The sequence below is a fragment of the Alosa sapidissima genome, chromosome 10, assembly GCF_018492685.1.
Source record: "Alosa sapidissima isolate fAloSap1 chromosome 10, fAloSap1.pri, whole genome shotgun sequence".
NCBI classification, from domain to species: domain Eukaryota; kingdom Metazoa; phylum Chordata; class Actinopteri; order Clupeiformes; family Clupeidae; genus Alosa; species Alosa sapidissima.
In genome coordinates this window covers 13,754,260-13,778,756 of record NC_055966.1, presented here as the reverse complement: position 1 = coordinate 13,778,756, position 24,497 = coordinate 13,754,260, and the positions used below count along the sequence as shown (strand labels likewise).

General features: G+C 40.4%; 1 protein-coding gene and 1 long non-coding RNA gene across 2 annotated transcripts; both read right to left on the bottom strand.

Annotated features, from left to right (window-relative positions):
• Positions 1-4,907: 4,907 nt before the first annotated feature.
• On the bottom strand, positions 4,908-23,069 carry LOC121721248. Its single transcript, XR_006034772.1, has 4 exons — positions 23,060-23,069; positions 22,835-22,837; positions 17,402-17,409; positions 4,908-5,350 (listed from the first exon to the last, which is right to left on the bottom strand). It is a non-coding gene; the product is annotated as an uncharacterized LOC121721248 (long non-coding RNA).
• LOC121721246 lies at positions 11,579-14,231 on the bottom strand. The gene is made up of 2 exons (XM_042107995.1): positions 13,758-14,231; positions 11,579-11,939 (listed from the first exon to the last, which is right to left on the bottom strand). The coding sequence occupies exons 1-2, from the start codon at positions 14,205-14,207 to the stop codon at positions 11,628-11,630; spliced, it is 762 nt and encodes a 253-aa protein (XP_041963929.1). The 5' UTR covers positions 14,208-14,231; the 3' UTR covers positions 11,579-11,627.
• Positions 23,070-24,497: the final 1,428 nt, after the last annotated feature.

Here is a 24,497-nt window from a genome sequence, read left to right as displayed (position 1 = left end):
ACATCATTCATGCTTTTTATGAGACTTGTATTGCTACCAAGTTACCCTTCTAGGTTGTTTAATTTGTGGACATAACACGGTAATAACACAGGCTAGTCATGCTGTAGTCTAGCTTTCGTTCTTCTCTCAATACTAGCAAGCTAACATACTCTGATCCACGTTACCCTACTTAGTTTTAATTTCTGGACGTTTGTTTATCTGGGATTCTTCTTTGGGATTCTTCTTTGGGAATAACTCCTAATCGCTATGTCTGTCTGTAAACGGTCTACATGATGTGTACTGTGGCTGTCTGGATTAAGTATCTATCATGAACTTTATTCACTAGAACCATGCTATCTCCATGGTATGTATGGATGGAGAGATATATTATCTGTACTTATGGGTAATAACATTATCTACCACACTGTTACTGCGATATAATGCCAGATGCAAAAACCTTTAGTGCATGTGATGAGTTTACAAAACAGGCTATTTCTATTGACCAACATTTAAAAATCAGCTAATCTAATTTTGTTTGGGCTTGACTTGCTGTAGGCCTACTTGATAGTAACATTTTTGATTGTCATAGATGAAAATGCTTAAAAATGAAACTTAAAATTGGCCTACTTTTGTCATAGCTTTTAGAGGGCTTTGCATCTGAACTCATATGAAACAGAGTTGTTCATTGTTTTCTCTAGATGGCAGTGGCAGTCAGCAACAAGGTGCAAGGGGAGCTGGAGGGGACCTTGACACTGAGATGGTGGACCAGCAGGAACTTCAAGAGCTGGAGAGGGTATTTGATGATTATTTACTATTGGTTTTATTTTTCATTTATGAAATAAATTGACATGTCGAAGACACACAACCTGTCTCAAGATGTGATGGTGTTCTGCTGCTTTAAAACAATTACTCTGTTAGGCCTTGCTCTCCCAGGTAAAAAAAAAACTATTAAAAGTATACTTTTTGAAAGTGTACTAAGTACCGTTTGTACTTTTTTCGTCAAATCCAAGTGTAATTAAGTGTATTGAATTATGTATTAAGTTCAACTTAATACCAACTTGACTATACTTTGAGTGTAATTAGTGTGCTAAAATGGAACAACTTTTTTCAACCTTTAAGTGTTCTTAAGTACATTATACAAAAAGAGATTTTATGAGCATTCGAAACACAGTCGCAGTACAATTTTGTAACATCCCAAGTGTATTGGAAATGTACTTAAAAGGCATTACAGTATAACTAATAATAGTGTAGTAGTGTATTTTGAATACACTCTTATCCTCCTCATTTCTATTCATTTGGCATGCTTCTGTAATATTTTAAATTAACTTCAAATGTACTTCCTGACTACAATAAGTGCCTTGAAAGTTTGCAGTTATGTTAATAAAAGTATAGTCTTAAGATACTTTAAGCATTATAAAGGCATACAATTTAAGTATAATATTAGTGTGATTTAAAATTGTACTATTAGTACTCTCCTACCTATTCTGTTACATGACAAATTACACTTTGATTATGAGAAAAACATTTTATTGACATGAATGAAAACAAAACATAATATTCATCCATAACAAAAGTAAAACATTTTTCTGAAAGTTATGGATCTCTTAAGCATATCTTTTCAAGTTGGATGTGGTAACGCGATAAAACATGCATTTGGGCGTATTATATTATTTCACATGCATAGATTTTTCGAGTGGCTGTTTGGAGCGCTGGTCAGATTCTTCCTCGCTCGCAGCATTTTCTTCCATGCTTGGGGAGCAGTTTCCTCTGAGTGCGCACGCGCAGAGAGAATTTGTGCGCACACATTTAATATCTATGTGTGTGAAATAATATAATACCCCCGAATGCATGTTTCATCGCGCAAGTGCTTTTTACCACTATTGTGTCGCGATACTCTACAGCCTCATTGGTAGACCATCAATTCAAAATGTAGATTTCATGAAAAACAAAAGTTGTTTACCCTCCTAGGTGAGAGAATTTGCCCTCTAAGCTTGAAATTGTTTACTGGAGACCCAGTCTACAAGCCAACAACTTAACAGTCTAACATGGCTAAATTTGTAATGCATGATCATTTATTGCTTATTTGTTTGCAAAGTCTTCTGGCCCAGAAAGAAAACCATGGTAGTTACGGATCATGGCTGAGGAGGAAAGGTACAGCTGGTAGAGTTGTGCAGTGAGTGAACTTCCCTCCCAACACTGAGATGTGGTGGCAAAGGCTGTGGTAGCTAGCTTCCTTACTAGCACACAATCTTCCAGTCCAAGATCCAAGTTTTCAGCGGCAACCCGGGGCTGGACAGCAGTCAAATGCATTGACCTTGGTATTAGAGAATTTGTCTCTGTTGTCTGTGAACAGAAAGAAGATGGACAACATTTTACAAGATAAACAATATTTTATACAGAAATCCATTGGCAATGATGAGATTAATACAGATTATCTGTACCTATTTGCCATTTACTTTTTATGGGTCAAATTGGTATTGACACCATCTGTTTGCCATCCTGGTATGGGTAGACCTGGCCAGGTAGTCTTTCCTTAAAGCGTTGTGCACTTTGGCACCGATATGAGTGCAACCATCCTGTTTTCTGCATTTGATTACCTTAGATTCCTTTGTTTCCAATACAACCGTATTATCGTTTTCGGGTCAAATGGCATTTTAAATGGGAGTCGTAGGGGCACTAGCCTATTATTTTGATGCATGAATCAAAATCATCATGTATCAAAATAGTTCTGCCCCTACGACTCCCATCCAAAATGGCATTTGACCCAGAAACGACAATACAGTCAAGCTTAATGGTGACGCTTCTGACTTAATTATGCTTTCAAACGAAAGTTTGACTCAGGTACATTCACAAAAAGACCCTAGGTTGCATTTTGGCTTGAGTTATGCTTTAAGAGTAATGGGACAAGGTCCTGGATGAAGAATATTTACCTTTACTGCTGATTATTTGAGGCGTTCAGACATCTCGGTTTCAAAACTGTCCAGGAACACCTGTAAAAACATAGTTAGGCTACAGATTAAAACTAGGTAAATTACAAACACTACCATGAAATGAACTTGAATGCTCTGTCAAACACAAATAATTAAAAAAAAAAATCTAAATCTATCGCATAAACCAAGGCAATCAATCATGTAGCCTAAGCTTCATAGCACTAACTTAGTAGAACACCAGGTTTAATTCCCCCTCTAATATCAATTGTGGAAAAAAAACGTTCTACTTCATAAAATGCATGTAATTTGTCCTGTAGACTCATTTTAAAAGATGTCTCCACGATTAAAGAAAAAAACAGCTACAATGTCATTAGCATGCCTAATGAATGTGAAGTGTGACTAGCCTAGCACCATCCTCCTTTCTGTGAGTTAACTTAGCCTACACTATAATATTAAAGAACATTGGTGAACTTTAGGCAAACGTTGCTTAATAAAGAACACACTTTCTTCCATCATAGTTTGTCTAACGTTAGTGCTAGCCAACCCTTGTCAATAATCCCACAAACACAAAGCAGGCTAATGTAACGTTAGTTTTCTTCTTGATAGGGATCTGGTCGACGTTTATGACGTTAACGTTAGCTAAATTAGCTAACGTGATCTGGCATTGCTAGCTTGTACTAGCAAGGATAAAAACAAACTCTTGAAAGATTGCTAAGCCATCAATTTAACTTCTCCAAAGACTACCGAAGGTCATAAAGAGTAAGCTACATCAGAATCATTTAACAATATGCTTTGGGACTCACCTGATAACGAATAACTTGGCTCTTTAGATCCAACTGGCTTCAGCCCTTGTTATCTCATATGACGAGTCCTTCTGGCTCTGTAGGACCAACGTCTCTGGCATGACTAGAATTTATGGTATCTTTAATTTGGACAAACCTGTAACCTTATACGGACCGTAAACGTATGCATTTTCTGGTCTCTACAGTCCATCTGTCTTGCAAATAAAGTTATAAGCATAGACTGTATAAAATAACGTTAATGTTGCACAGATCCGCCCACTCCATTTCAAATTCAAACAACCATGTTATTGGTCAACTGGACTGCCTACATTTAACTGTGTTGCCTATAAATTTAACAAAATGCCACATTCATCCTCTCACAACCGCTACTACATCACAAACGTATAGGCTACTACCTTGCTAAGACACAAAATCAACAAAAGAAAAAATATTATTTGATGACCAAAACTGATAGATCAGTGTGTCTAGGCTAGGTTATTGCACATTGCCATCCATGCGGCTGACACACAAGCTACACACATTAGTATTTTATTAAAGGTGAGATGACTATGAAACTATGCAAACAATGTATTAGGCCTACCAAAAAAATATACTTTCCATAAGTAGACTAAATTACAACTCTAAGTATTAGCAATTTAATACACTTAAACTAAATAAACTTCTTTACCATTTAAAATACACTAACAACAAAGTACACTTTTAAAAAGTACATTACAAAAACACTTTGAATATTGCACAATAAGTATATTTAATTTTAGTACACTGAAGTTGAACTTATTACTATGACTATGAAACTATACAAACAATGTATTAGGCCTACCAAAAATATACTTTCCATAAGTACACTATATTACAACTCTAAGTAGCAATTTAATACACTTAAACTAAATAAACTTCTTTTCCATTTAAAATACACTAACAACAAAGTACACTTTTAAAACGTACATTACAAAAACACTTTGAATATTGCACAATAAGTATATTTAATTTTAGTACACTGAAGTTGAACTTATTACTATGACTATGAAACTATACAAACAATGTATTAGGCCTACCAAAAAATATACTTTCCATAAGTACACTATATTACAACTCTAAGTATTAGCAATTTAATACACTTAAACTAAATAAACTTCTTTACCATTTAAAATACACTAACAACAAAGTACACTTTTAAAAAGTACATTACAAAAACACTTTGAATATTGCACAATAAGTATATTTAATTTTAGTACACTGAAGTTGAACTTATTACTATGACTATGAAACTATACAAACAATGTATTAGGCCTACCAAAAAATATACTTTCCATAAGTACACTATATTCCAACTCTAAGTATTAGCAATTTAATACACTTAAACTAAATAAACATCTTTACCATTTAAAATACACTAACAACAAAGTACACTTTTAAAAAGTACATTACAAAAACACTTTGAATATTGCACAATAAGTATATTTAATTTTAGTACACTGAAGTTGAACTTAATAACATCTACTTTGAAGTACACTTTCTAAAAGTACACATTAAACATACTTTACATAAAGTACAAAAAGTGTAAGCATACTTGCTTTATACTTCATGTACTTTAATCATATTTCTAACACACTAAAGTATACTACTTTTTTACCTGGGCTATGAGAGATGAGAACAAAGATTAAGTGCCACATGGAGTTCCATTGCCTTTGAGATACACAGCACACAGTCCACACAATGAAAGTGAATTTATGCTGTCCCTCATGCATGCAAGGGGCAGGTAAGTGCAAATCTGCAACCCAAAACAAACATTTTTGTCCCTTAATATTGATCCCGAGGGGTCCCGAGTCCTGACCCCTAGTTTGGTAACCACTGAGCCCATGACTGGCCAAATATCCAGTATGCCCACCTCAAAAAAGTAGACTACACCACTGAATATTCCCCCCCGGACACCTCCCCCCAATCAAAACACATCGGTACTGACACATTCTATGACACAGAGAGGGAGCAGGAAACACAAACACTCACGCGCACACACACACAGACCAGGAAAATAGGAGGTAGCCTACAGGGGAACCAACAAAACAGTCCAACAAGGGTAGAAGCCTCAGCGCTAAAGTATGCTATATATTGCAATGATGACCACCCACACCCAGTAGTCAATGATCAACTAGATACAGCGTGGAAGCGTGATTTCTTCCTACCGTAGCCTAGGCCTACTTGTCCAAAACGGCCCATACAGAATCCAGACCCCTGGCCTCCATTACCCTGCTTCTTTCTCATCTTGTGTCCAGTGCAGCTCTATGTCCTTTAGAAATCCATGACCTCACGTAAGAAAAGGGGTTGAACCGGGTAAGCGGCAGACCAACAAGGCAAATAAAGAGTAGGGAGGAGATGGTAGAGGTAGATGGTATCCCCTGAAAGCCCTGATGACATTCCGCGGGCTATCGATGCAAAACTGCTGGCAGAGCGTCAAAACTGCTCAGCTAACCTAGAGTAAGTGTAGACCTTTCTATCTGCCCAGAGAGTTTATATCTTCTGTTGTGACGGCTGCCTGCCACCGGATGCTAACCTAAGGTTGCCATGAAATAACTGCATTCTGCTAGTAAACAACAAACTCCTCACTACATCCTGAGGCAGCCTACAGTACATTGTCGCGGGTGACTTCAACCACTCGAGCTGTTCTGCCTAAATTACATTAAAATGTATAATGCCCCACTACGGGAGACAAGACATGTTTACACTAACATCAGTGAGGCATACAAAGCACCCCCCCCTATCCATTCCTCATGCTGGACACACAGTCATGGTTATAATTATCTTCAACAGTTTAAAAAAAGTTGCTAAGCACAGTAATACCAATAACAATGTCAAATAAAAATTAAACAAAAAACATGTACAAACCATAACTCTAAGAATCAATTCATTAATTAACTGTAACCTGAACAGATAAGTCTTTAGAGCCCTCTTGAAATATGTGTGATGTAAATGGATCTCTCTTTCCTTTGTCATTCATGATCTACAGTAAATGCTCACTTAGAATGACTAAATGTGTAAACAGTGTGTGTGGGTCCCAGATGCAGTTTAGAGAGTTTGTGCATTCAATGTATTTTTTATATTATTTGTTATCATTGTTATTATCTATTATTTAATGCTACTAAAACAACAACTCCATGTAGATTTAGTTTTGATCTACTTGTACATGGCTTCATGTTACATGGAATGAAGGATTAAAAAAAATAATGAATTGAAAAGGGACAATAATGAATAGGGAAAGAAGGTGATCCCAACAAATATTGCACAGGCAACGCTCACAGATTTAGAGAGCAAAAAAGCATCATGTTGCACACAAGCCACAAATACAACAAATACATTTAAAAAGAAAACAGAAGTTATGTTTTCACATCTGAGAGCTGTATTAATCATTGTGCTAGGGTTGTGCATTAAATATGAATGTATGTGTATCTGTTGTAGAATGCCATTTATTCCAAAGGTCATGATAGGTGTTAGAAAAAGACATTGAACGGTAGATGGTGTTGGTAGGATTTAGTTTAAAGGTTAGGGTGTATACTGCTAAAGGTAAAAAAAAAACAATGCAAAAGGCTGCTATTTTCAAAAAGGTTAAATCCAAGATTAACTGCTAAACACACTGCATCAAAACATTAGAGTTCAAAACAATGTACGAGTCTAAGTTCCAACACATGTTAGTTCTCAAAAAAACTTTATTTCATATCAGTGTTCTGTCTCTCTTGGAAATTTCCATGAGTGAAGACTCCTAATCAATCTGTGACAAGTTTTGATTTGTAAGTGTGGGTGAGCGACAGTAGTGACTCACACGCACTAATGAGACAGTGAGCACTAATCACCGACAGGTGAGCAAAATGAAGGAAACAAAAAAGTTGAGCTGTACAACTTGGAGAGCACTGAAATGAAAGGCATCTTATGCACGTAAGTGACATTCGTTTTTTGCCATAACAAGTTAGGGTTAGGATTAGGGTTAAGTTTAGAGGTAGGGTTAGGGTTGGGTTAGGATTAGGTTAGGGGAACATGATATTTGGTGGAGTGGGTGACTGTGAGTGCACTGGCCGATTGGATCCAACCACACCAACAAGGAGGGGAATAAGGGTAGGAAAAGGTCAACTGTCTATAAATAAAATAATATATATATATAAAAAATATTTAATAAAGAATTATGTATATTAGAAAAGGGAAAGAAAGAAAGAAGAAAAATAAATAAATACTTAATGAAGGGTTAAGATAAGGGGTTGGGTTTAGGCCAAGGGGCTGGTTAGGATAAGGGGTGGGGGGCTGGAGTCGGCCTTGGGGGTTGAGGTTAGCCTGAGGGTGGGGACAATGGTTAGCCTTAGGTGGGGTTGGGGTTAGGCTAAGGGGCCGGGGTTGGAATTTAGCCAAGTGGCTGAAGGTTAGGTTAAGGGGTAGGGGTTAGGTTAAGGGGTGGGGGCTGGGGTTGGAATTTAGCCAAGTGGCTAGAGGTTAGGTTAAGGGATAGGGGTTGGGGTTAGGCCAAGCAGCTGGGTGGGGTTAGGTTAGGGGAACATGATGTTTGGTGGAGTGGGTGACTGAGTGCACTGGCCGATTGGATCCAACCACACCAACAAGGAAGGGAATAAGGGTATGAAAAAGGTCAACTGTCAAAATAAAATAATATAATAATATGTAAATAAAAAATATTTAATTAGAAAATATGTAATTTGGGGAAAAAAAATAAAATAAAAAAATAATTACTTAATGAAGGGTTAGGATAAGGGGTTGGGTTTAGGCCAAGGGGCTGGTTAGGATAAGGGGTGGGGGGCTGGAGTCGGCCTTGGGGGTTGAGGTTAGCCTGAGGGTGGGGGTAAGGGTTGGTTAGGCATTGGTGTTCGCCTAAGGATAGGGGCTGGGGTTGGCCTAAGGGTTGGGGTTAGGCTAAGGGGCTGGGGTTAGGCTAAGGGGCTGGGGTTGGAATTTAGCCAAGTGGCTGGAGGTTAGGTTAAGGGGTGGGGGTTGGAGGTTAGGTTTAGGGATGGGGGTTAGGTTAAGGGGTGGGGGTTGGAGGTTAGGTTTAGGGATGGGGGTTAGGTTAAGGGGTGGAGGTTAGGGATGGGGGTTAGGTTAAGGGGTGGGGGTTAGGTTAAGGGATGGGGGCTGGAGGTTAGGTTTAGGGGTTGGGGTTTGGGCCAAGCAGCTGGGTGGGGTTAAAACTAGGGACTGGGGCTAAAAGGAAAAAGAAAAAAGTAAGTGCATAAGAAATGGGGCTGGGAGTAAGGGATAGACTAAAACCAGGAAAAGTGTTATAAGTGCTAGAAATCAAAAGTGCTATAAGTGCTAAAAATCTAAAGTGTAAAATTCATAAGAAACAACCTTTGAAAATAAACACGACACTGCAGAAATAAAAAGTAAACATATCTAAATTGTGTCAGGTGAAAATGAATAATAAAAGGTAAAAGTCCTGGGTTAGTCTAGGGGGAGTGGAAAAGATGGGGTGAACTGGGGTGGAGAACTTAATAGACTAAAAAGAGGGGGGGGGGGGAGTAATAACAAAGTAATAAGGGATAAATAACATAGTAATAGTAGTTTTTTTTATAAATAAATAAATAAATAAATAAATAAATAAATAAGACAGGACCTGGGAGAAAAGGGGAAGGAAAGATGTAGCTTTATTGAGAAGCAGAAGGAAACAGAGGAGTGGATTAATTGAGACCAAGGGGGAAGAAAGTGTGAAGTTTATTTATCCAGCTCCGTTCTGCTCGTTGCCTCTGTGCTCGGGTCCAGCCGGGGTTGCTCTCGAGACCACAAATGCCAAGGTGTGCAGTGCTGTGTTGCTGGAAATGTGTGACTATATGGGTGGTGCGTGAGTTCCTAGAAATGGTGTATAGATGCTGTTTGAGTCTGGTTTTGATTGAGTGACCTGTTTCTCCTATATACTGTAAGTGACATTTATTGCATGTGATGATGTAGACAGCATTTGTGGTGTCTAGTGAGAGGGGTGTGTTAGGGGCAGAAAGGTGTGAGTGAAGGTTAGTGATGAAGTGTTGTGGTTTGAAGAAGGAGTCCTGTGGTGATGGCTTGAGTGGGGGCTTCCTGGAGAACCGTGATCTAATGAGGAGGTCTTGAAGGTTTTTGTTTTTACGGAAGGCTGAGATGAGTCTGATGTTGGAAGTGAGTGTGGGAGGACTGAAAGTGGGTGAAGTGTTGTTTGAGAGTGTGGTGCAAGTGTGTGGTGGGTTGTGAAAAGGTAGTGACTAGTGGAATGAAAGGTGTGGCAGTGGGGTTGGGGTCAGGAGTGGGATTGGGGGGGGCCATTATGGTGGGAGGAGAATTAGTGTCAGAGCGAGTGGGAGCAAGAAGGGTCAGGGTGTCTGTTTTAATTTTCCTTAGAAATCTTTTTGAATATCCACGGGGGCGGAGGGCTCTAAAGAGAATTTCTATCGCTTCGTGGAGGTCTGTGGGAAAAGTGCAGATACGGTGGAAACGAATGATTTGTGATTTAATGATGCCTCGGAAAGTGTGTTTGGGTTGGTAACTGGATTTATGCAAAAGTGCGTGCGTATCAGTGGGTTTGAAGAAAATTTTAGTACTGAGGGAACTATGTGTTGGAGTGGATGGTGTAAGAAAAAGTGTGGTGTCCAGGAAATTAACTGAGTGAGGGTCAATTGTGGATTTCAGTTTAATTGTAGTGTGGTGCGTGTTGAGTATGTTCATAAAGTCAGTGAATTGGTCTAGTGTGTGAGTCCAGGCGCCGATGATATCATCCAGGAAGCGATAGAAAAAGAGGGGTTTCAGGGGACATTTGGCTAAGGCTTCTTGCTCCCACTCGCTCATAAAGATGTTGGCATATGCGGGGGCGAATCTCTGGCCCATGGCAGTTCCATGGATTTGTAAAAACAGTTTGTCGTCGAATTCAAAGTCATTATGGGTTAAGCAGATTTCTAAAAGTTGAAGTAAGGTATTGTCTGGGCGTGTGGGATCTGGAAATTGAGTAAACTTGTGCTGTACTGCTTGAAGGCCTGAGATGGTGTCTATGTTTGTATAGAGACTGTCAACATCGATGGTGAACAGGTAAGTATGGTTGGGAACTGCCATGGGCCGGATTTTATGTATGAAATCATATGTGTCTTGTATGTATGTGGGGTGTTTAGTGGAGAGGGGATTAAGAAAGTGATCTATGAAAAAAGAAATGTTGTAAGTGGTGGAACTACAATCTGACACTATAGGTCTACCAGGAGGGACTGCGAAGGGAATTGTCCATGAGTCAGGTGGCTTGTGGATTTTGGGGAGAAGATAAAAGGCGCGGGGTCTGGGTTGGTCTGGTCCGATCAGGAAATCAAATTGTTTTTTGGTTATGGAATGATTGGTGTATAATGAAAGGACCAGATTGCGAACTTTTTCTTGTGCTTTGGGTTGAAGGGATTGAGTGATGGGTTTGTAATGGAGTGGGTTGGAAAGTTGCCTGTTGGTTTCTAGGAGGTATTGGTGAGTGTCTAGAATAACTATTTTGGAACCCTTGTCGGCTGGTTTAATGATGATGTTTGGATTGTGGCAAAGTTGGAAAATTGCTCTTTTTTCTGCTGGGGAGATGTTGGGGTGGCTGGAGTCAAAAGGGCGGGAGAGATAGGTGGACAGGGAATGGAGATCTTGCCTAATGAGGGTACGTAGTCTCCCATCCACCTGGGAAGAGTCAGGTTCCCAGGTGGAGGGGAGAGTGAAGGGGACGGGCTCACGGTGGGGTTTGTGTTTAAAATGATCATGTAATTTCAAGCGTCCATGATAACCATGGATGTCCCTTCGCAGTCCCTCCTGGTAGGTGTGGGAATAAAAGAAAGACCTTTTTCTAAAAGTGCAGTTTGTACAGGGGAGAGAATAAGGGACTTAGACAGGTTGAGGGAGTCAGTGTGAGGTGAAGTGTGATTCAGGGTGTGTGAGGGTGTGTCCTGATTTAGGGTCTGTGAAACGTTAAATTTAGTTGTGAGCACCAGAAGTGGAGGATTTTGGAAGCTACTTCTGGGGTCCAGTGGATGTGATCAAGTGTGGTGGAAAATTGATCTGCTGGAAGTGGTTGGAGGTGGGGGAGGTGGGTGGTGATATAGCGGTTAATCTCGGTGAGATTGTACTTGTAGTGTGGGTGAATAGAGGGGGAAAAGTTGATGACCGGGACATAAATGTTGGCGTTGGGGAAAACTTTGGTGGCCAACTTAAACATTTTGTGAAGTTGTTTGTTGGTGGTGGCCTTAGCATTGTGCTCTCTGTTGTTGGTACCAGAGGTGGGACCAAGTCACTGTTTGGCAAGTCACAAGTAAGTCCCAAGTCTTAGCACTCAAGTCCAAGTCAAGTCCCAAGTAAATAGAGAGAAGGGCAAGTCGAGTCCAAGTCCAAGTCTCATCAAAGCCAAGTCGAGTCCAAGTCCAAGTCCCAATCTTTTTCAAGTCCTGAACAAGTCATCAGGTACTCTTCACTTAATAATGGCATTATTAGACTATCGATCATAATTTTAACACTTCCATCTAATCCACAGAATTTGAATGTCTTGAAATCTTTTACGATATATGCATGCGCATACAATATACACATGTGCATACCAGAGTAATCTGTACAAAACGGATATAGCTACATGACAAATATATATATTGTTTTTCCAAATTGCAGAGCCCACTGTAAGTATGAGTAATAATTTGACTGATGGCATTTCACTGCGCTAGGCCACAGATTTGCCTGCAAACAATTTATTAGGCTGTCTGCCAGTGGCGACTCATAAGGGAAGCCAAGGTCAACACTTTTATATTATTTAAAAGATAATAATGACAGTCATTTTGTTTTAAAGTATTCATTTCTTAAGAAATACTACACATTTGATGCTGTTTATCTCATTTGTAAATGGTGCACTGTCACTTTAAGCCCATTGTGTGCCACTGTCCACACATTCTCATAATGATCTTTTTTTTACCAGCTCCATTCAAATATAGCCTATGGCTAGTCCACAAACTCAAACATTGTTTGTGCCACATGTAAAGCACAATATTAACAATGATAAGCATGATATTAAGTTGGCACAAACAGCTTTCATTCCTTTGGAAATAGATGCATGTTTGACATGATGCTTGCTTGACATTTTCTGTTTGCAATTAAATGTGAATTATGAGCCTGGTAGCCAGTAGCCACCTAGCTAGCTGAGTGGAATGCGTTTCAATCGGCATATCAATGTGCTTCATGTAAACAAATTATTGAATAGGCCTACTTCAAGACTCACCATTTCCATTACACAAAGGCAAAGACAACTCTTCATATTCTTGTCCACTTTCCAAATCACAGTGAGTGCAGCCTATGTCATAGTGACCTGGATCTCATAGTTTATAACAGTAGTGAGAACCGGATAAATCCGCAATTTCCCCAAATCTCGTATTTGTTGCCTTCATGATTTCCTTTTATACGTTTCTTATATTTAAAAGAAAATATCAATCATCATCAACAATGACAAGCCAGCTGGAACCTGCCACTCGTTTTCTCTCCCTCTCGTGCGTGCTTAGATGGGGTTCTCAATTAAATGCAGTAGGCTAGCATAAGTTCAAGTTGGATCTTAATGGAGAGGACTCGAAAAGTATCATCTTTATGTAACATGCTGTTGGTGCATTTTGACATTGTAAACGTTCTCTAACAAGAGTGCAAATCAGTTTGCTGTAAAGCTACTAGTTATTGGCTAAATGTTGGTCGTTTCTCTGTCTCTTGGTGCCCTACACACAGTGCGTAACGCATGAGGGGGTAGCGACAGCACTGAACTGTGCTCTAGACTGGCCGCTTGTCTCCGCTATTTTTTTTTTTTTTTTAGTCGCGGAGGGAAAGCATCTCTGGGATGACTGATCCACGATCAGGAAATGTAGTTTTTGACTCGAGACATGTCAAGTCGTCACAAGTCAAAGAGGCAAAGTCCGAGTCAAGTCTCGAGTGAATAGTATTCAAGTCCAAGTCGAGTCGCAAGTCATGCCGAATTTTATCAAGTCAAGTCTGAAGTCATTAAAATCATGACTCGAGTCTGACTCGAGTCCAAGTCATGTAACTCGAGTCCACATGTCTGGTTGGTACCCACCGACAGGACTAACAGCTCAACAGCTTCTTGTGGGGAGGTTTTCTCCAGTAACTGGTTCATGTGGTTGGCTGTGGCACCTGGGTAGCTGTCTATCTGTATGTTGGGATATGGATGAGGGGGAATACGGGCCAGATTGGAATCACCTATGAATAGTATGGGTTTGTTAGGTCTGATGTGCCACTCCTGAAGTCTATTGTTGGACCATTTGTGATAGGTAGGAGAGAAGAGGGGGAGAGAGAGAAGTGGGACTGTAGGAGTCCGAAGAAGAGGAGGGGGCCTAGGGGACAGGGGTTGTGTAGAGTGTGGTGCAGGTGAGGGTTTGTGTAGAGGTAGGGGGGAGGGAGTAGGAGCCCCAGACAGTTCTACACCTGTGGAGGTGGAGGGCTCAGCATTGGGTTTTGTAAGCTGGTTAGCTTTTTTGTTTCCCTTGCTCATCATCACCCTTGATGGTTTGGACCGTCCTGGGTCTACCCCTCCCACTTGGGTGGAACCTGGTGGAGAGAGACATGGTGTTATATCCTGTGGAACCAAATGTGTTATGAGGTGGTTAGCCTGGGTGGTGTTAGTGGTGGCCGTGTTAGGGCGTTGGGTGATTGTGGGTTGACTGTTATGAGTGTGAGTGACAAGGGCTGTAACCTGTATGGTGGGTCTGTTTTTGGGTGGTGTAAGGGTAGGGGAGACCGGGAGAGTGTCAGTAGGGTGGGTGTTAGTGGGTGTAGGGTTAGGGTTAGTAAGAGGGTTTGGGGTGTCAATGGGAGAAGTGTCTATGGGTGTGGGAGTAGTGAGGGGATTTTTGGTGTGGTGTTGTGCGTTCTGAGTGGTGTGTGTGGTGTTGGGTGGGTGTTGATTGTCATCAGTATCTGAGAGTGTATCTGTCAGGTCAGGTGTGTTGATGGTAAAAGTGACCTGCTGTAAGTCAATGGAAGTGGAGAGTGAAGGGATGGATGGGGTGGTAAGTGTAAGTGTGAGATGTGGCATAACTCCCAAGTCCTGTTTAGGAGGGGGAGTAGGGGCCCTAGTGGGTGCAGGAAGAGGAGGGAATTCAGTGAGAAAAGAGGGGTCAGAAGAGTGAGTGGGTGTGGGGGGGGTCCCTAGGAGTGGGGGTAGTAGTATGGGGAGGGGGGGTGGTGTGTGTTGGTGTTGTGTGGGGGGAAGACTGAGGGTTGAGAAGCCGTTGAACTGTCTGTAAGGTAGTGGGTGACAGGCGGGTATGGTACCTCTTTCTGGCCCAGCCACTGGCAATCTGAAATGCCAGTGTATTGAAGGGGGAAGGGGTGGAAGTCAGTAGTGTAAGTTGTGTGTTATAGTGTTCCAGAAGAATGTCCATGTTGTGTTGCATCCAGTCTGATGTGTTCTGGTTGAGTAGTGTACGTGTATGTTGAGTGGGTAGTGCTGGTTTAATGAATTGTGTAAGTTTGGCTACTTGTCTGGTCATACCTGTGGGGAAGAGGCCTGTCTGGAGTGCATGTGAAATTATGTGTTGGTGGTGAGTGACTTGAATCAGTTTGAAGTAGTGTTTGGATTGTTGTCGGGTGAGGGGATCTGGAGGTTGTGTGAGAGGACGTGTGTAGGGTCTGTTGAATGAGGCCATGTTGTATGTGTAATGTAGTGAGTGAGTGGAAGTGAATGTATGGAAGTGAATGTATGTAGTGGTGTAGTGTAGGGAGAAGAAAAGAAACAAAACCAAAAAACCAAAAGTAAAAAAAAGGGGGGGGGGGGGGGGGGGCAAATATGTTGGAGGGAGGGAAAGGAGCAAAACGGTAAAAGCCAACCTTACAGAAATTAACCAACACTAAAAACAAACAACTGAAAAGATAAAAGCCCTTACCTGTAGCGCAGACCTAGGTTTGCATACCTCATGCTTGTGTTGGGTTTGATGTTAAAGATCCACAGAGTAGTGTTCCAGATGGTAGATTGCTCAGGTTACCTCCAAAAGAGTGAGGTTGCAGTCCAAGTTCATGAAAGAGAGCACAGTCTTGACAGCCAGGTGTGTAGCAAACAGTCCAGATATGTGCTAGCATGCTAATCCATGTGGTCAGGCAGGTGGATAGGGTAGTCCTCTTACAGTGTTTGTTAAAATTTAAAAGCCAATCTTTATTTCAAATAATTTAAAACCAATTGGATTAACTAGTAAGGAATAAAAGCAGAAATACCATGTTGCTCCTTGGAAGACTCCTGACGTTTCGGATAACTAATCCTGCATCAGAGGAGAAAGTGCCTAGTGCTGGTGTGTTTGGTATTTCAGTTAGAAATGAGGGGGGGAGTTAGGAAGAGGAAGGGGTTTGTTTCTGGGAAGAAGGGTGTTGGTTGGATGTAGTGTGAGTCAATCTAAATGAGAGTATGTGGCTGTCTGTGATTGGGGCATTTGAAATTGGTCTGCAAATGGAGGGAAGCTAAGGTGGTTGGGAATTGTAGTTCTAAGTGTAAAAAGTGAAGTTGAGGTAGAGTGTAAAGGCTCTACTTAAGAGGTCCTCAGGGGTGTAGTGGCTAAGAGGCCAGACTGGAAGGGAGAAGGGCACAGGTTCGAGGCCCGTCTGACCAACTGTGCAAATAGCATTTATAAATAGGTTTAAATAAATAAAAGAAATAGAAGTAGTAAGAAGGTGAAACAGGGTTAGAAAATAAAAGAGAGGACCTAAAGTGAAATACTAAGTAAAAAGTGTTAGGGTATGTTTGACTAATATGGAGAGGGTAAAACAGAGTAAAGGGAAAAAAAAAAACTGATCTTAAAATGTATCGTAAAAAGGAACGATGGTGTTGTAGAAATGTAGCGGAGTAAAAGTACAGATAATTGCTGTAAAAGTCAAAAGTATGCACTATATATTTTACTTAAGTAAAGTACAAATACGTGGAAAATTTACTTAAGTACAGTAACGAAGTATTAACGAAGTATTTGTACTTCGTTACATTCCACCACTGATATCAATAATTATTGATTTTTAAAAAAAAAAAAATCTATTTCAGATAAGGACCAGAAGGAAAAAAAAGTTACATTTAAACACTTTGATTTTAAACTTAACCTTCCTCTGATTTAAATCACCTCAGTTATCAATCAAAGCAAACAGGGAAAAGAAATAGCAACACAATCATGAAAAACACTCAAATAAATAAATGTGCACAAAAGTCTGAACGAAAAGCAGCACTGGTTGAAGCCTGGAAATATTGTAAACAAAGTAGCTTAATTTGCTTTATCATAGTCTAGGCGTTTATCATAGTCTACTGGTTAGACTGTTCAGTTTCCCCACGTGTGTTTAAGTTTCAAATGAATACTTTTTCTCCTTGGGACCGGCCCATTTGAGTCTTGGAAAATACTTTTCCATTTGCATCGGGATTGAGATGATTAGAACTTAGCAGTCAATTTGAATGCAACAGTTTTGAACAAATTTGTGCAGCGTGCTAATGATGCTAACCGGATTTAATAACAATTTACCCAGTCGTCTTGCACGATTGTGAATGTTTGGATTACGCATGCTGAGGAGGGATGCGCCTGTTGTGAGGGAGAGAGAGAGAGAGGGAGGGAGGGTGCACTGGACAAGGACTGAGAGTCTGTGTTGAGGTAGGCCTACTTCTATCGCCTACTCTGGCAGAGTTTAACGAGAGGGGCTACACAATAGCCAATTAGAAAATAGCACTATTGTATCTGGGTAAGATTTAACGCAACAACCAATGAAAAAACGCGTATCCTGGAATTGTTGAACGTGTCATCTTTTAATGTTACAACAAATCCACAACTTGTTTGACACAAACAATGACAACGTGACTGCTGCTAGAGAATGTTTCCCAGACAATTAGCATCAGTTGTTCAGGACTGTCTGTAACTTAGCCTTCACAGCCTGTTCATTGAGAACACTTGCTCAGAACAAGTAGCCTACATGTATGCCTAGTCATAGCCTACTTTCGTTCACACAATGACTGACATATTGTCACATTCTCAACATCTTTCACTCCAAATAGGCTTAATCATTTTATTAGCACTAAACAAATTAAAGTGTATTGCATAGCCTATTGTTATAGGTCACTTTTAAAATCATGTCATATTATATAATTATATCCTGTCCATGGAGGCATTATGGCAATTCCATGCAAAGGTCATCCTTACCATGGAAAAAAAAAGTTGTGCATACGCAAATAGAACTGTTGTTAAAATCTTCATTTAGTTCTATATTTTATTGTTTGTAACTGATCTGATTGAATTTGATGGAGAATGACACTCTTTTTACATCATAAATATGGTGTGCAACCATACAGAAACAACATTTTTCACACAATATTATACATATTTAAAAAGTGGATAAATGGACCCAAGGTTCAAACAAATTGTGTCATTTGACAAATTCCACATTGACAAGGGAATGGTAGAGCAATGTCTATGCTCAGCTTGCCTTTAAGAGCACAACTCCTTACATTTGTAAGGCTTTTGTTTTTAAGTCAGCAAGTTCCATGGCCATGTCACATTCATAACGTTTTATAGGAAAAGTTTATGCTACACATACAGTGTTGATGCGACAGTGTCCATAATGCCTGTGCAAAGCTGATTTATATCAATGTAAAGTGTGATGACCAAATTGTGCCCCTTTCTTACTTTTAAAACCTTTAATGGTGCGTTATGGATGTTACATAATGTGAATTTACAAGACTGGGGACTTTATTATACCTCAAAGCCGATAAAACGTCTGTTCTGGTGGCATGTCAGTTTCAACGCATTTCAACTTAGTGTTTACATTTGACATTTCAAAGATTATTAGGATGATCAAAACCTCAGGGAGGCCTTGCCTAACCATTAGCAAAACAAACATAATATTAAAATACCTCCAGTGATTAGCCTAGCCATAGCCTATTTTCAAGTGGCCTAATAACAAAAATCTGAGCGATATGACAGCATTTGAATAACTGTGTGATGTAGCCTTCTGACACAACGTTACAAAGGCTAGATTATTATTTTCTTTTTCTACTGGATAACAAGCGTCTTTGAACTGACCACATTTCAGCCCTCTAGGTCTTGACTTGATATGACTTGAGTCCTAGCATTAGGTCTTGTCATGCTGTGTGCAAAAAGAGATCAATATAGAATGACAACATGAGGACTTTGGTTTATCCAAAATGCACATTGGCAATCAAATGCTTACTGCATATGAACCCCTTATAAGCATAATCTTGGCCTCAAATAAAAGGTAATACTCAATGCATTTGGATTGTAGGCTACTTCAGGTTCTGACATAACTACACTAAATATGGAATAATTACAAAAAATACAAATCTTTACAATTTCTATTTCAATTCAATTGGCGTGTGTATAAGATGGGCTATATTTCTGCACAACTAATATTGGATTAACTGTTAACCGACCTGGGGCTGGTGTATGCTAGCTGGTGATGCTAGTTGTGCGTGTAAATCCTCACACCCCTAACCTTAAGAATGGCTCTAACCGCTGAGTTGGAATCTTGGGCTTTTAGCTCAGTGGTTAGAGCGCTCGACTCCCATGCCGGTGAGTTGAGGTGGCGGGTTCAAGGGCTGTGAGCGGCGGACGAAACAACCTGTGTTACACTGGAACATCTGAAGGCATATTAATAACAGCAACCAAAAGTTGTAGTATTATTAATGAAACACCCCCATTCTCGCAACCCGTCTGACCAGCCACCCCTTTAACCCCTGGACGGGGGGGGGGGGATTTTCTACGGGGAATGTCACACTTGCCTGTCCTCAAAACTTGAGAGCCCTGAAACTATATTAAGTAAAGGTATAAGTGTGGCAACAATCCGGCTGTGGGGTAGAGGGAGGGGTTATGCATATGTGCTAATATAGCACGCAAACAGTGAGGCAGTAAGACAGTGGTAAAAAGTGGCTAGTGGACAGACAGTACCTAAACATGGAGAGGATGGAGAGGCAGACAGACTATGCGGAGAAGTCTATCTCTCCTCTTCCCTTAAGTGAAGCATTGAATAGTTGCAGTTGTGCAAGGCAGTGAGCGAAGTCTCCAGCTGATCAGGCTCTTCTGCTTAACAATAGTGCTGTGGAGTAGATGACACTCATTGTCCAAAATGTTGATCAGTTTGTTCAGCGTCCTTTTGTCAGATATTGAAGTGATGCACTCAAGTTCAGCTCCCACTACAGAGCCAGCTTTCCTTACCAGCCTGTCAATTCGCCCCACATCCTTCTTCCTTGTGCTTCCTCCCCAGCATACTACTGCATAGAAGAGGACGCTGGCAACAACAGACTGGTAGAACATCCTGAGGAGCTTACTGCACACATTGAAGGACCGCAGCCTCCTCAGGAAGTACAGCCTGCTCTGCCCTTTCTTGTAGAGTGCATCAGTGTTGGCTGACCAGTCCAGTTTATTGTCCAGGTGGAGACCCAGATACTTGTAGGTGCTAACCACCTCCACATTGACCCCATCAATGTGGACTGGTAGCAGAGTGGGCTTAGACCTGCGGAAATCCACCACCATCTCCTTGGTCTTTGAAGTGTTAAGTTGAATATGATTGAGTTTGCACCATTGCACAAAGTCCTCCAACAGGCTCCTCCTGCCCGTTCCTGATACACCCCACAATTGCAGTATCATCAGAAAACTTCTGCATGTGGCATGACTCGGTGTTGTAGCAGAAGTCAGATGTGTACTGGGTGAACAGGACTGGAGAGAGCACAGTTCCCTGTGGCGCTCCGGTGCTGCAGATCACAGTGTCGGAGAGACAGTTCTTCAGTCTGACGAACTGTGGTCGCTCGGTCAGGTAATCTGTAATCCAGGTTACCAGGTGAGCGTCCACACCCATCTGCAAGAGCTTGTCTCCCAATCTGAGGGGCTGGATGGTGTTAAAAGCACTTGAGAAATCAAAGAACATGATTCTCACAGCACTTTTCCCCTTGTCCAGGTGGGAATGTCTCCTGTGTAGAAGATAAGTGATGGCATCGTCCACGCCCACTTTCTCCTGGTAAGCAAACTGTAACGGGTCTAGTGCATGGCGTACCTGGGGTCTGAGCATGCCTAAGACCAATCGCTCCATTGTCTTCATCACATGTGATGTAAGAGCGACAGGTCTGTAGTCATTAAGCTCACTAGGGTGTGGCTTCTTAGGGACAGGGGTGAGACATGATGTCTTCCACAGTGTTGGAACTTGTCCAAGGCGTAGGCTCAAATTGAAGATGTGCTTCAGTGGCTCCCCCAGTTCAGTTAAAAAAGAAAGATTTGCATAAGACAAGTCAAATTGGTGTTTTCAAAAAGAAGGGATCATGGAGAATAAAGAAAAACCTATTTAAAAAATCTTTGTATATTCCCACAAGGTGTTTGGGTGCTCTGAAAATGATAACCAAAATGATTTTTCAGACTTGTGAGGTCTGCTGTTCAGACCCTGAAGGGATTTATTTTCTGTTCATTGTTTTTTGTGAGAGTGTTTCTACTTATCTCAGTAAGAAAAATAAATCAAGAGCCTATGTTGAGTAAAAATATGTCTTCTGAAGGCTTAAACAGAGCCCAGCCAAAAACTCCAATAAAATTTGTATCAACTTTGAGGGACAGCTATGACCATGCAGGATTATACAATTATACAACAAACGTGACGATTCTGCTACATACTATTCCTATTTATGTACCAGCATGCACAATTTGAGCCTCCTACATGGTTTAGTTCTTGCGCTGTGGGCTTGTGAACTTTGACAAAAAAAAAGAGGCCGAGCAAAATCGACACCCCCTCCCCCTATAAAACTGGCTGTATCTTGGAAAGTATTGATCTTACATAAGAGTAATTTTACAGTGTGTCTCCTGGGTAACATAGGTACACCTGGTAATTTTTTCTGCATTTTTTGAGACCTAAGTGCGTGGGCCCTGGTTGAACTGACGTGGAATGACCCTGATGTTTACGACTGTTTATTAAATCAACCCCCTTGATGTTTCTAGGCTGGTGTCACTATGACGGCATCATGTTCAGCATCTGTAAAAACTAAAAACAATCCAAAATTGTAATGCTTAGCAACTGGGAGGACATCAGAATGTATTAACCAATAATAGGCTTACCACGGCTGGAAGGGTCTTTGTTTTGCGCCTCTGTGAGCGCATGCTGCTGTTTCGCCAATTCCAGCTCAGCCCTCTTCAGCAGAGGCATGGTTGATTGATAGTTATCATAGATTGTCTTTTTTATTTTTACCGGAACACTAAATATGACTTATTACACGGCTCTTCATAATGCTGAAGAATGCTCCATTCACTTGGTGGTCTGATATATCTCGATAACAGACCATTGCTAAGTATAACAGACTGCTGTCAAGGAAAATGGCTTTTGTGCTTCTAATTCACGTCTTTCATATCACTCTGCAAGTACTGGAACTTCATTCAAAAGTGAAAACAGGTTGATCAGCCGTGTTCAAAAGAATGTTTGATTCAAGTTCAGCGTATTTGTTTCTCACCAAAAGCCACGATGAAAAGGTAACAAATAAGCTATGTAGGCTAAAGAATCATATCGTGGGAAGTTTATTGTTCCGTTTTGGCAAATAGCCGTGTAATAAGCGGGATAATGTATAGAACGCAAGTGATTATTGGGAAATAGGTCCCTTCAGGGTGGACAAGACCCCTCCACTCCGGTTTGCCCTGTCGGGACCTATTTCCCGATAATGACTGGCGTTCTATACATTATCCCTTACTTATTTCTTTGTTTTATTATGTATTTATATCACCAATCAAGTAGGCAGCAACTAAAAAGTCCCTGGCATATTATCAGAGTACTATTAAACCTTGTATAGTCTTAATTATATTTGAAAATAAAGTTTTTGTTGGGAATATGCCTATGTATAACTGGTATTTCATATGAGTCAACCAGTCCACTGACATCTTTGTCAGTAGTAAAAAAAAAAAGAAAAAATGTTACCTTTTTTATGTTGATGAGTCACTCTTTTGTATCACAATGGCCTTTAGTTGCTAGATTTTTTGCAGTTGCCAGGATACAACATCTCCCATAGTGACACATGAATCAGGAGAGATGAGTCATTTAAAAGGCTCTAATTTAACAGGCAGTTTCAGGCCATTCTCAACCATGTAAGGCCAAAGATTAAGGTTGATGTTTCAAATTTACCTGGGTGACAAACTTGTCATAAACAGATAACCAACTGAAGAGGTCATAACCATTTTATATTGAGGCTACTTGAATGCTTTGAGTCCAAACATGTCATTTATTTAAATACATGCACTGTAAAACCTAACAGTGTATCTTACTAGTCAAACTAAGTTAAGTTAAGTTAATTGAAATGACTTAAATATCGAAAGTATGTTGAACTCATTAGGGACTGGTTGTGAGAATAACTTAAACAAATAAAGTCTACATTTTTGTTTCATTCAAATTCGAGTAGGAAACAATTGATTGAAATGAGTGAAGTTCTTCTGCCTACGCATACGTGATCCGTGCATCAACCAATCAGATTGCCTATGCCATACATGGGCAACATACGGCCCGCGGGCCACATCCGGCCCATGGGCTTTCCCTGACCGGCCCGCGTAAGGTCCGTGAAAGAACAATAGTCAAGAGCCTAGCATAGAGATAATGCACACAAATCAATATCATTGCTTTTATTTTGAAAGCGACTGCCATTTGTACGCCCATACATTTGTGCGTGGATGCATACAATGTAAACACCCTCACTGATGTGCTGGTGAATAGAATTTATGCTTCTGCGTCGACACAATGCAGTTGCCTTTAAGTCGGCGTAAACCTTTCAAAGTTTTGTGTCTCTTATGTCTGCATCGCTCACCACCGCAAAGGTTGTCTCCTGCTGTTTGTTGGAGATACGAAGCGTTAATTTCAAAACGTTACTGGCAGATAGACAGTTTACATTCGGATAACCCCGTCACTGTAACCAAAATATGTCTGAGTTTATTTGCAAAGCTTATGTTAGCGAACTAGTATGATGCTACTACCCACAGGTTGCTTGAAGCAGCCGGCTCAACACACAGGGCGAGTTGACCAATCACAGTTTTGTGCATAAAGTTAAAGCAAAAACATAGCCTACATTTTTAAAATAGTTTTCTTTGTGCATGTTGAGTAGCTAATGAAAGCCTACTATTGTCTGCTTCACATTTTCATAGTCTAATTCTGCATAGAGTTAATTTAATGATGGTAATGATGATAATGATTTAATGATGAAATATTGCTGAGTGTTGATGAAATGGTGGCACAGGCCTATGGTTGTACTGACTCCTTCACATTTTCATCGTCTAGCCTAATTATATAGATATTGTAGTACTTTTTTATATCAGCCTTTGAAAACTGAAAAAAATAAAATGTCAATGTCAAAAAATCTTTTTCGAGAATGAGGATTAAATACTAGACATAGATTAAATAGCCTATTGCTGTTTTTCCTTGGTGTCCCTTACATTTTTATCTGTTCTTACGAGTAGTAAACAAAACCATATGATTTACTTAGTGTTATGCAAGAACAGAATAGAATTGGACAGAATTGAGTTCAGACTTGAGTTTGGTATTTTGGGTCCGGCCCTCCTCAACAGTCCCAGTTTGTCATGTGGCTCCTTGGGGAAATTAGTTGCCCACCCCTGGCCTATGCCAAAGCTTTCAACAGGGAGAAATATTCCAACATGGTGGCCATCTTGAAAAACAACGGTAGATGATAATGTTTGTGTAATATTTGAAGTTCGGCTTTTTACGATTAGACTTTATTTATGAGATGAGAAACCGCTATTGCTTAGTCCATAAATCCTGTTATTATTACAATAAAGTCTGTAGGAGGCGAATT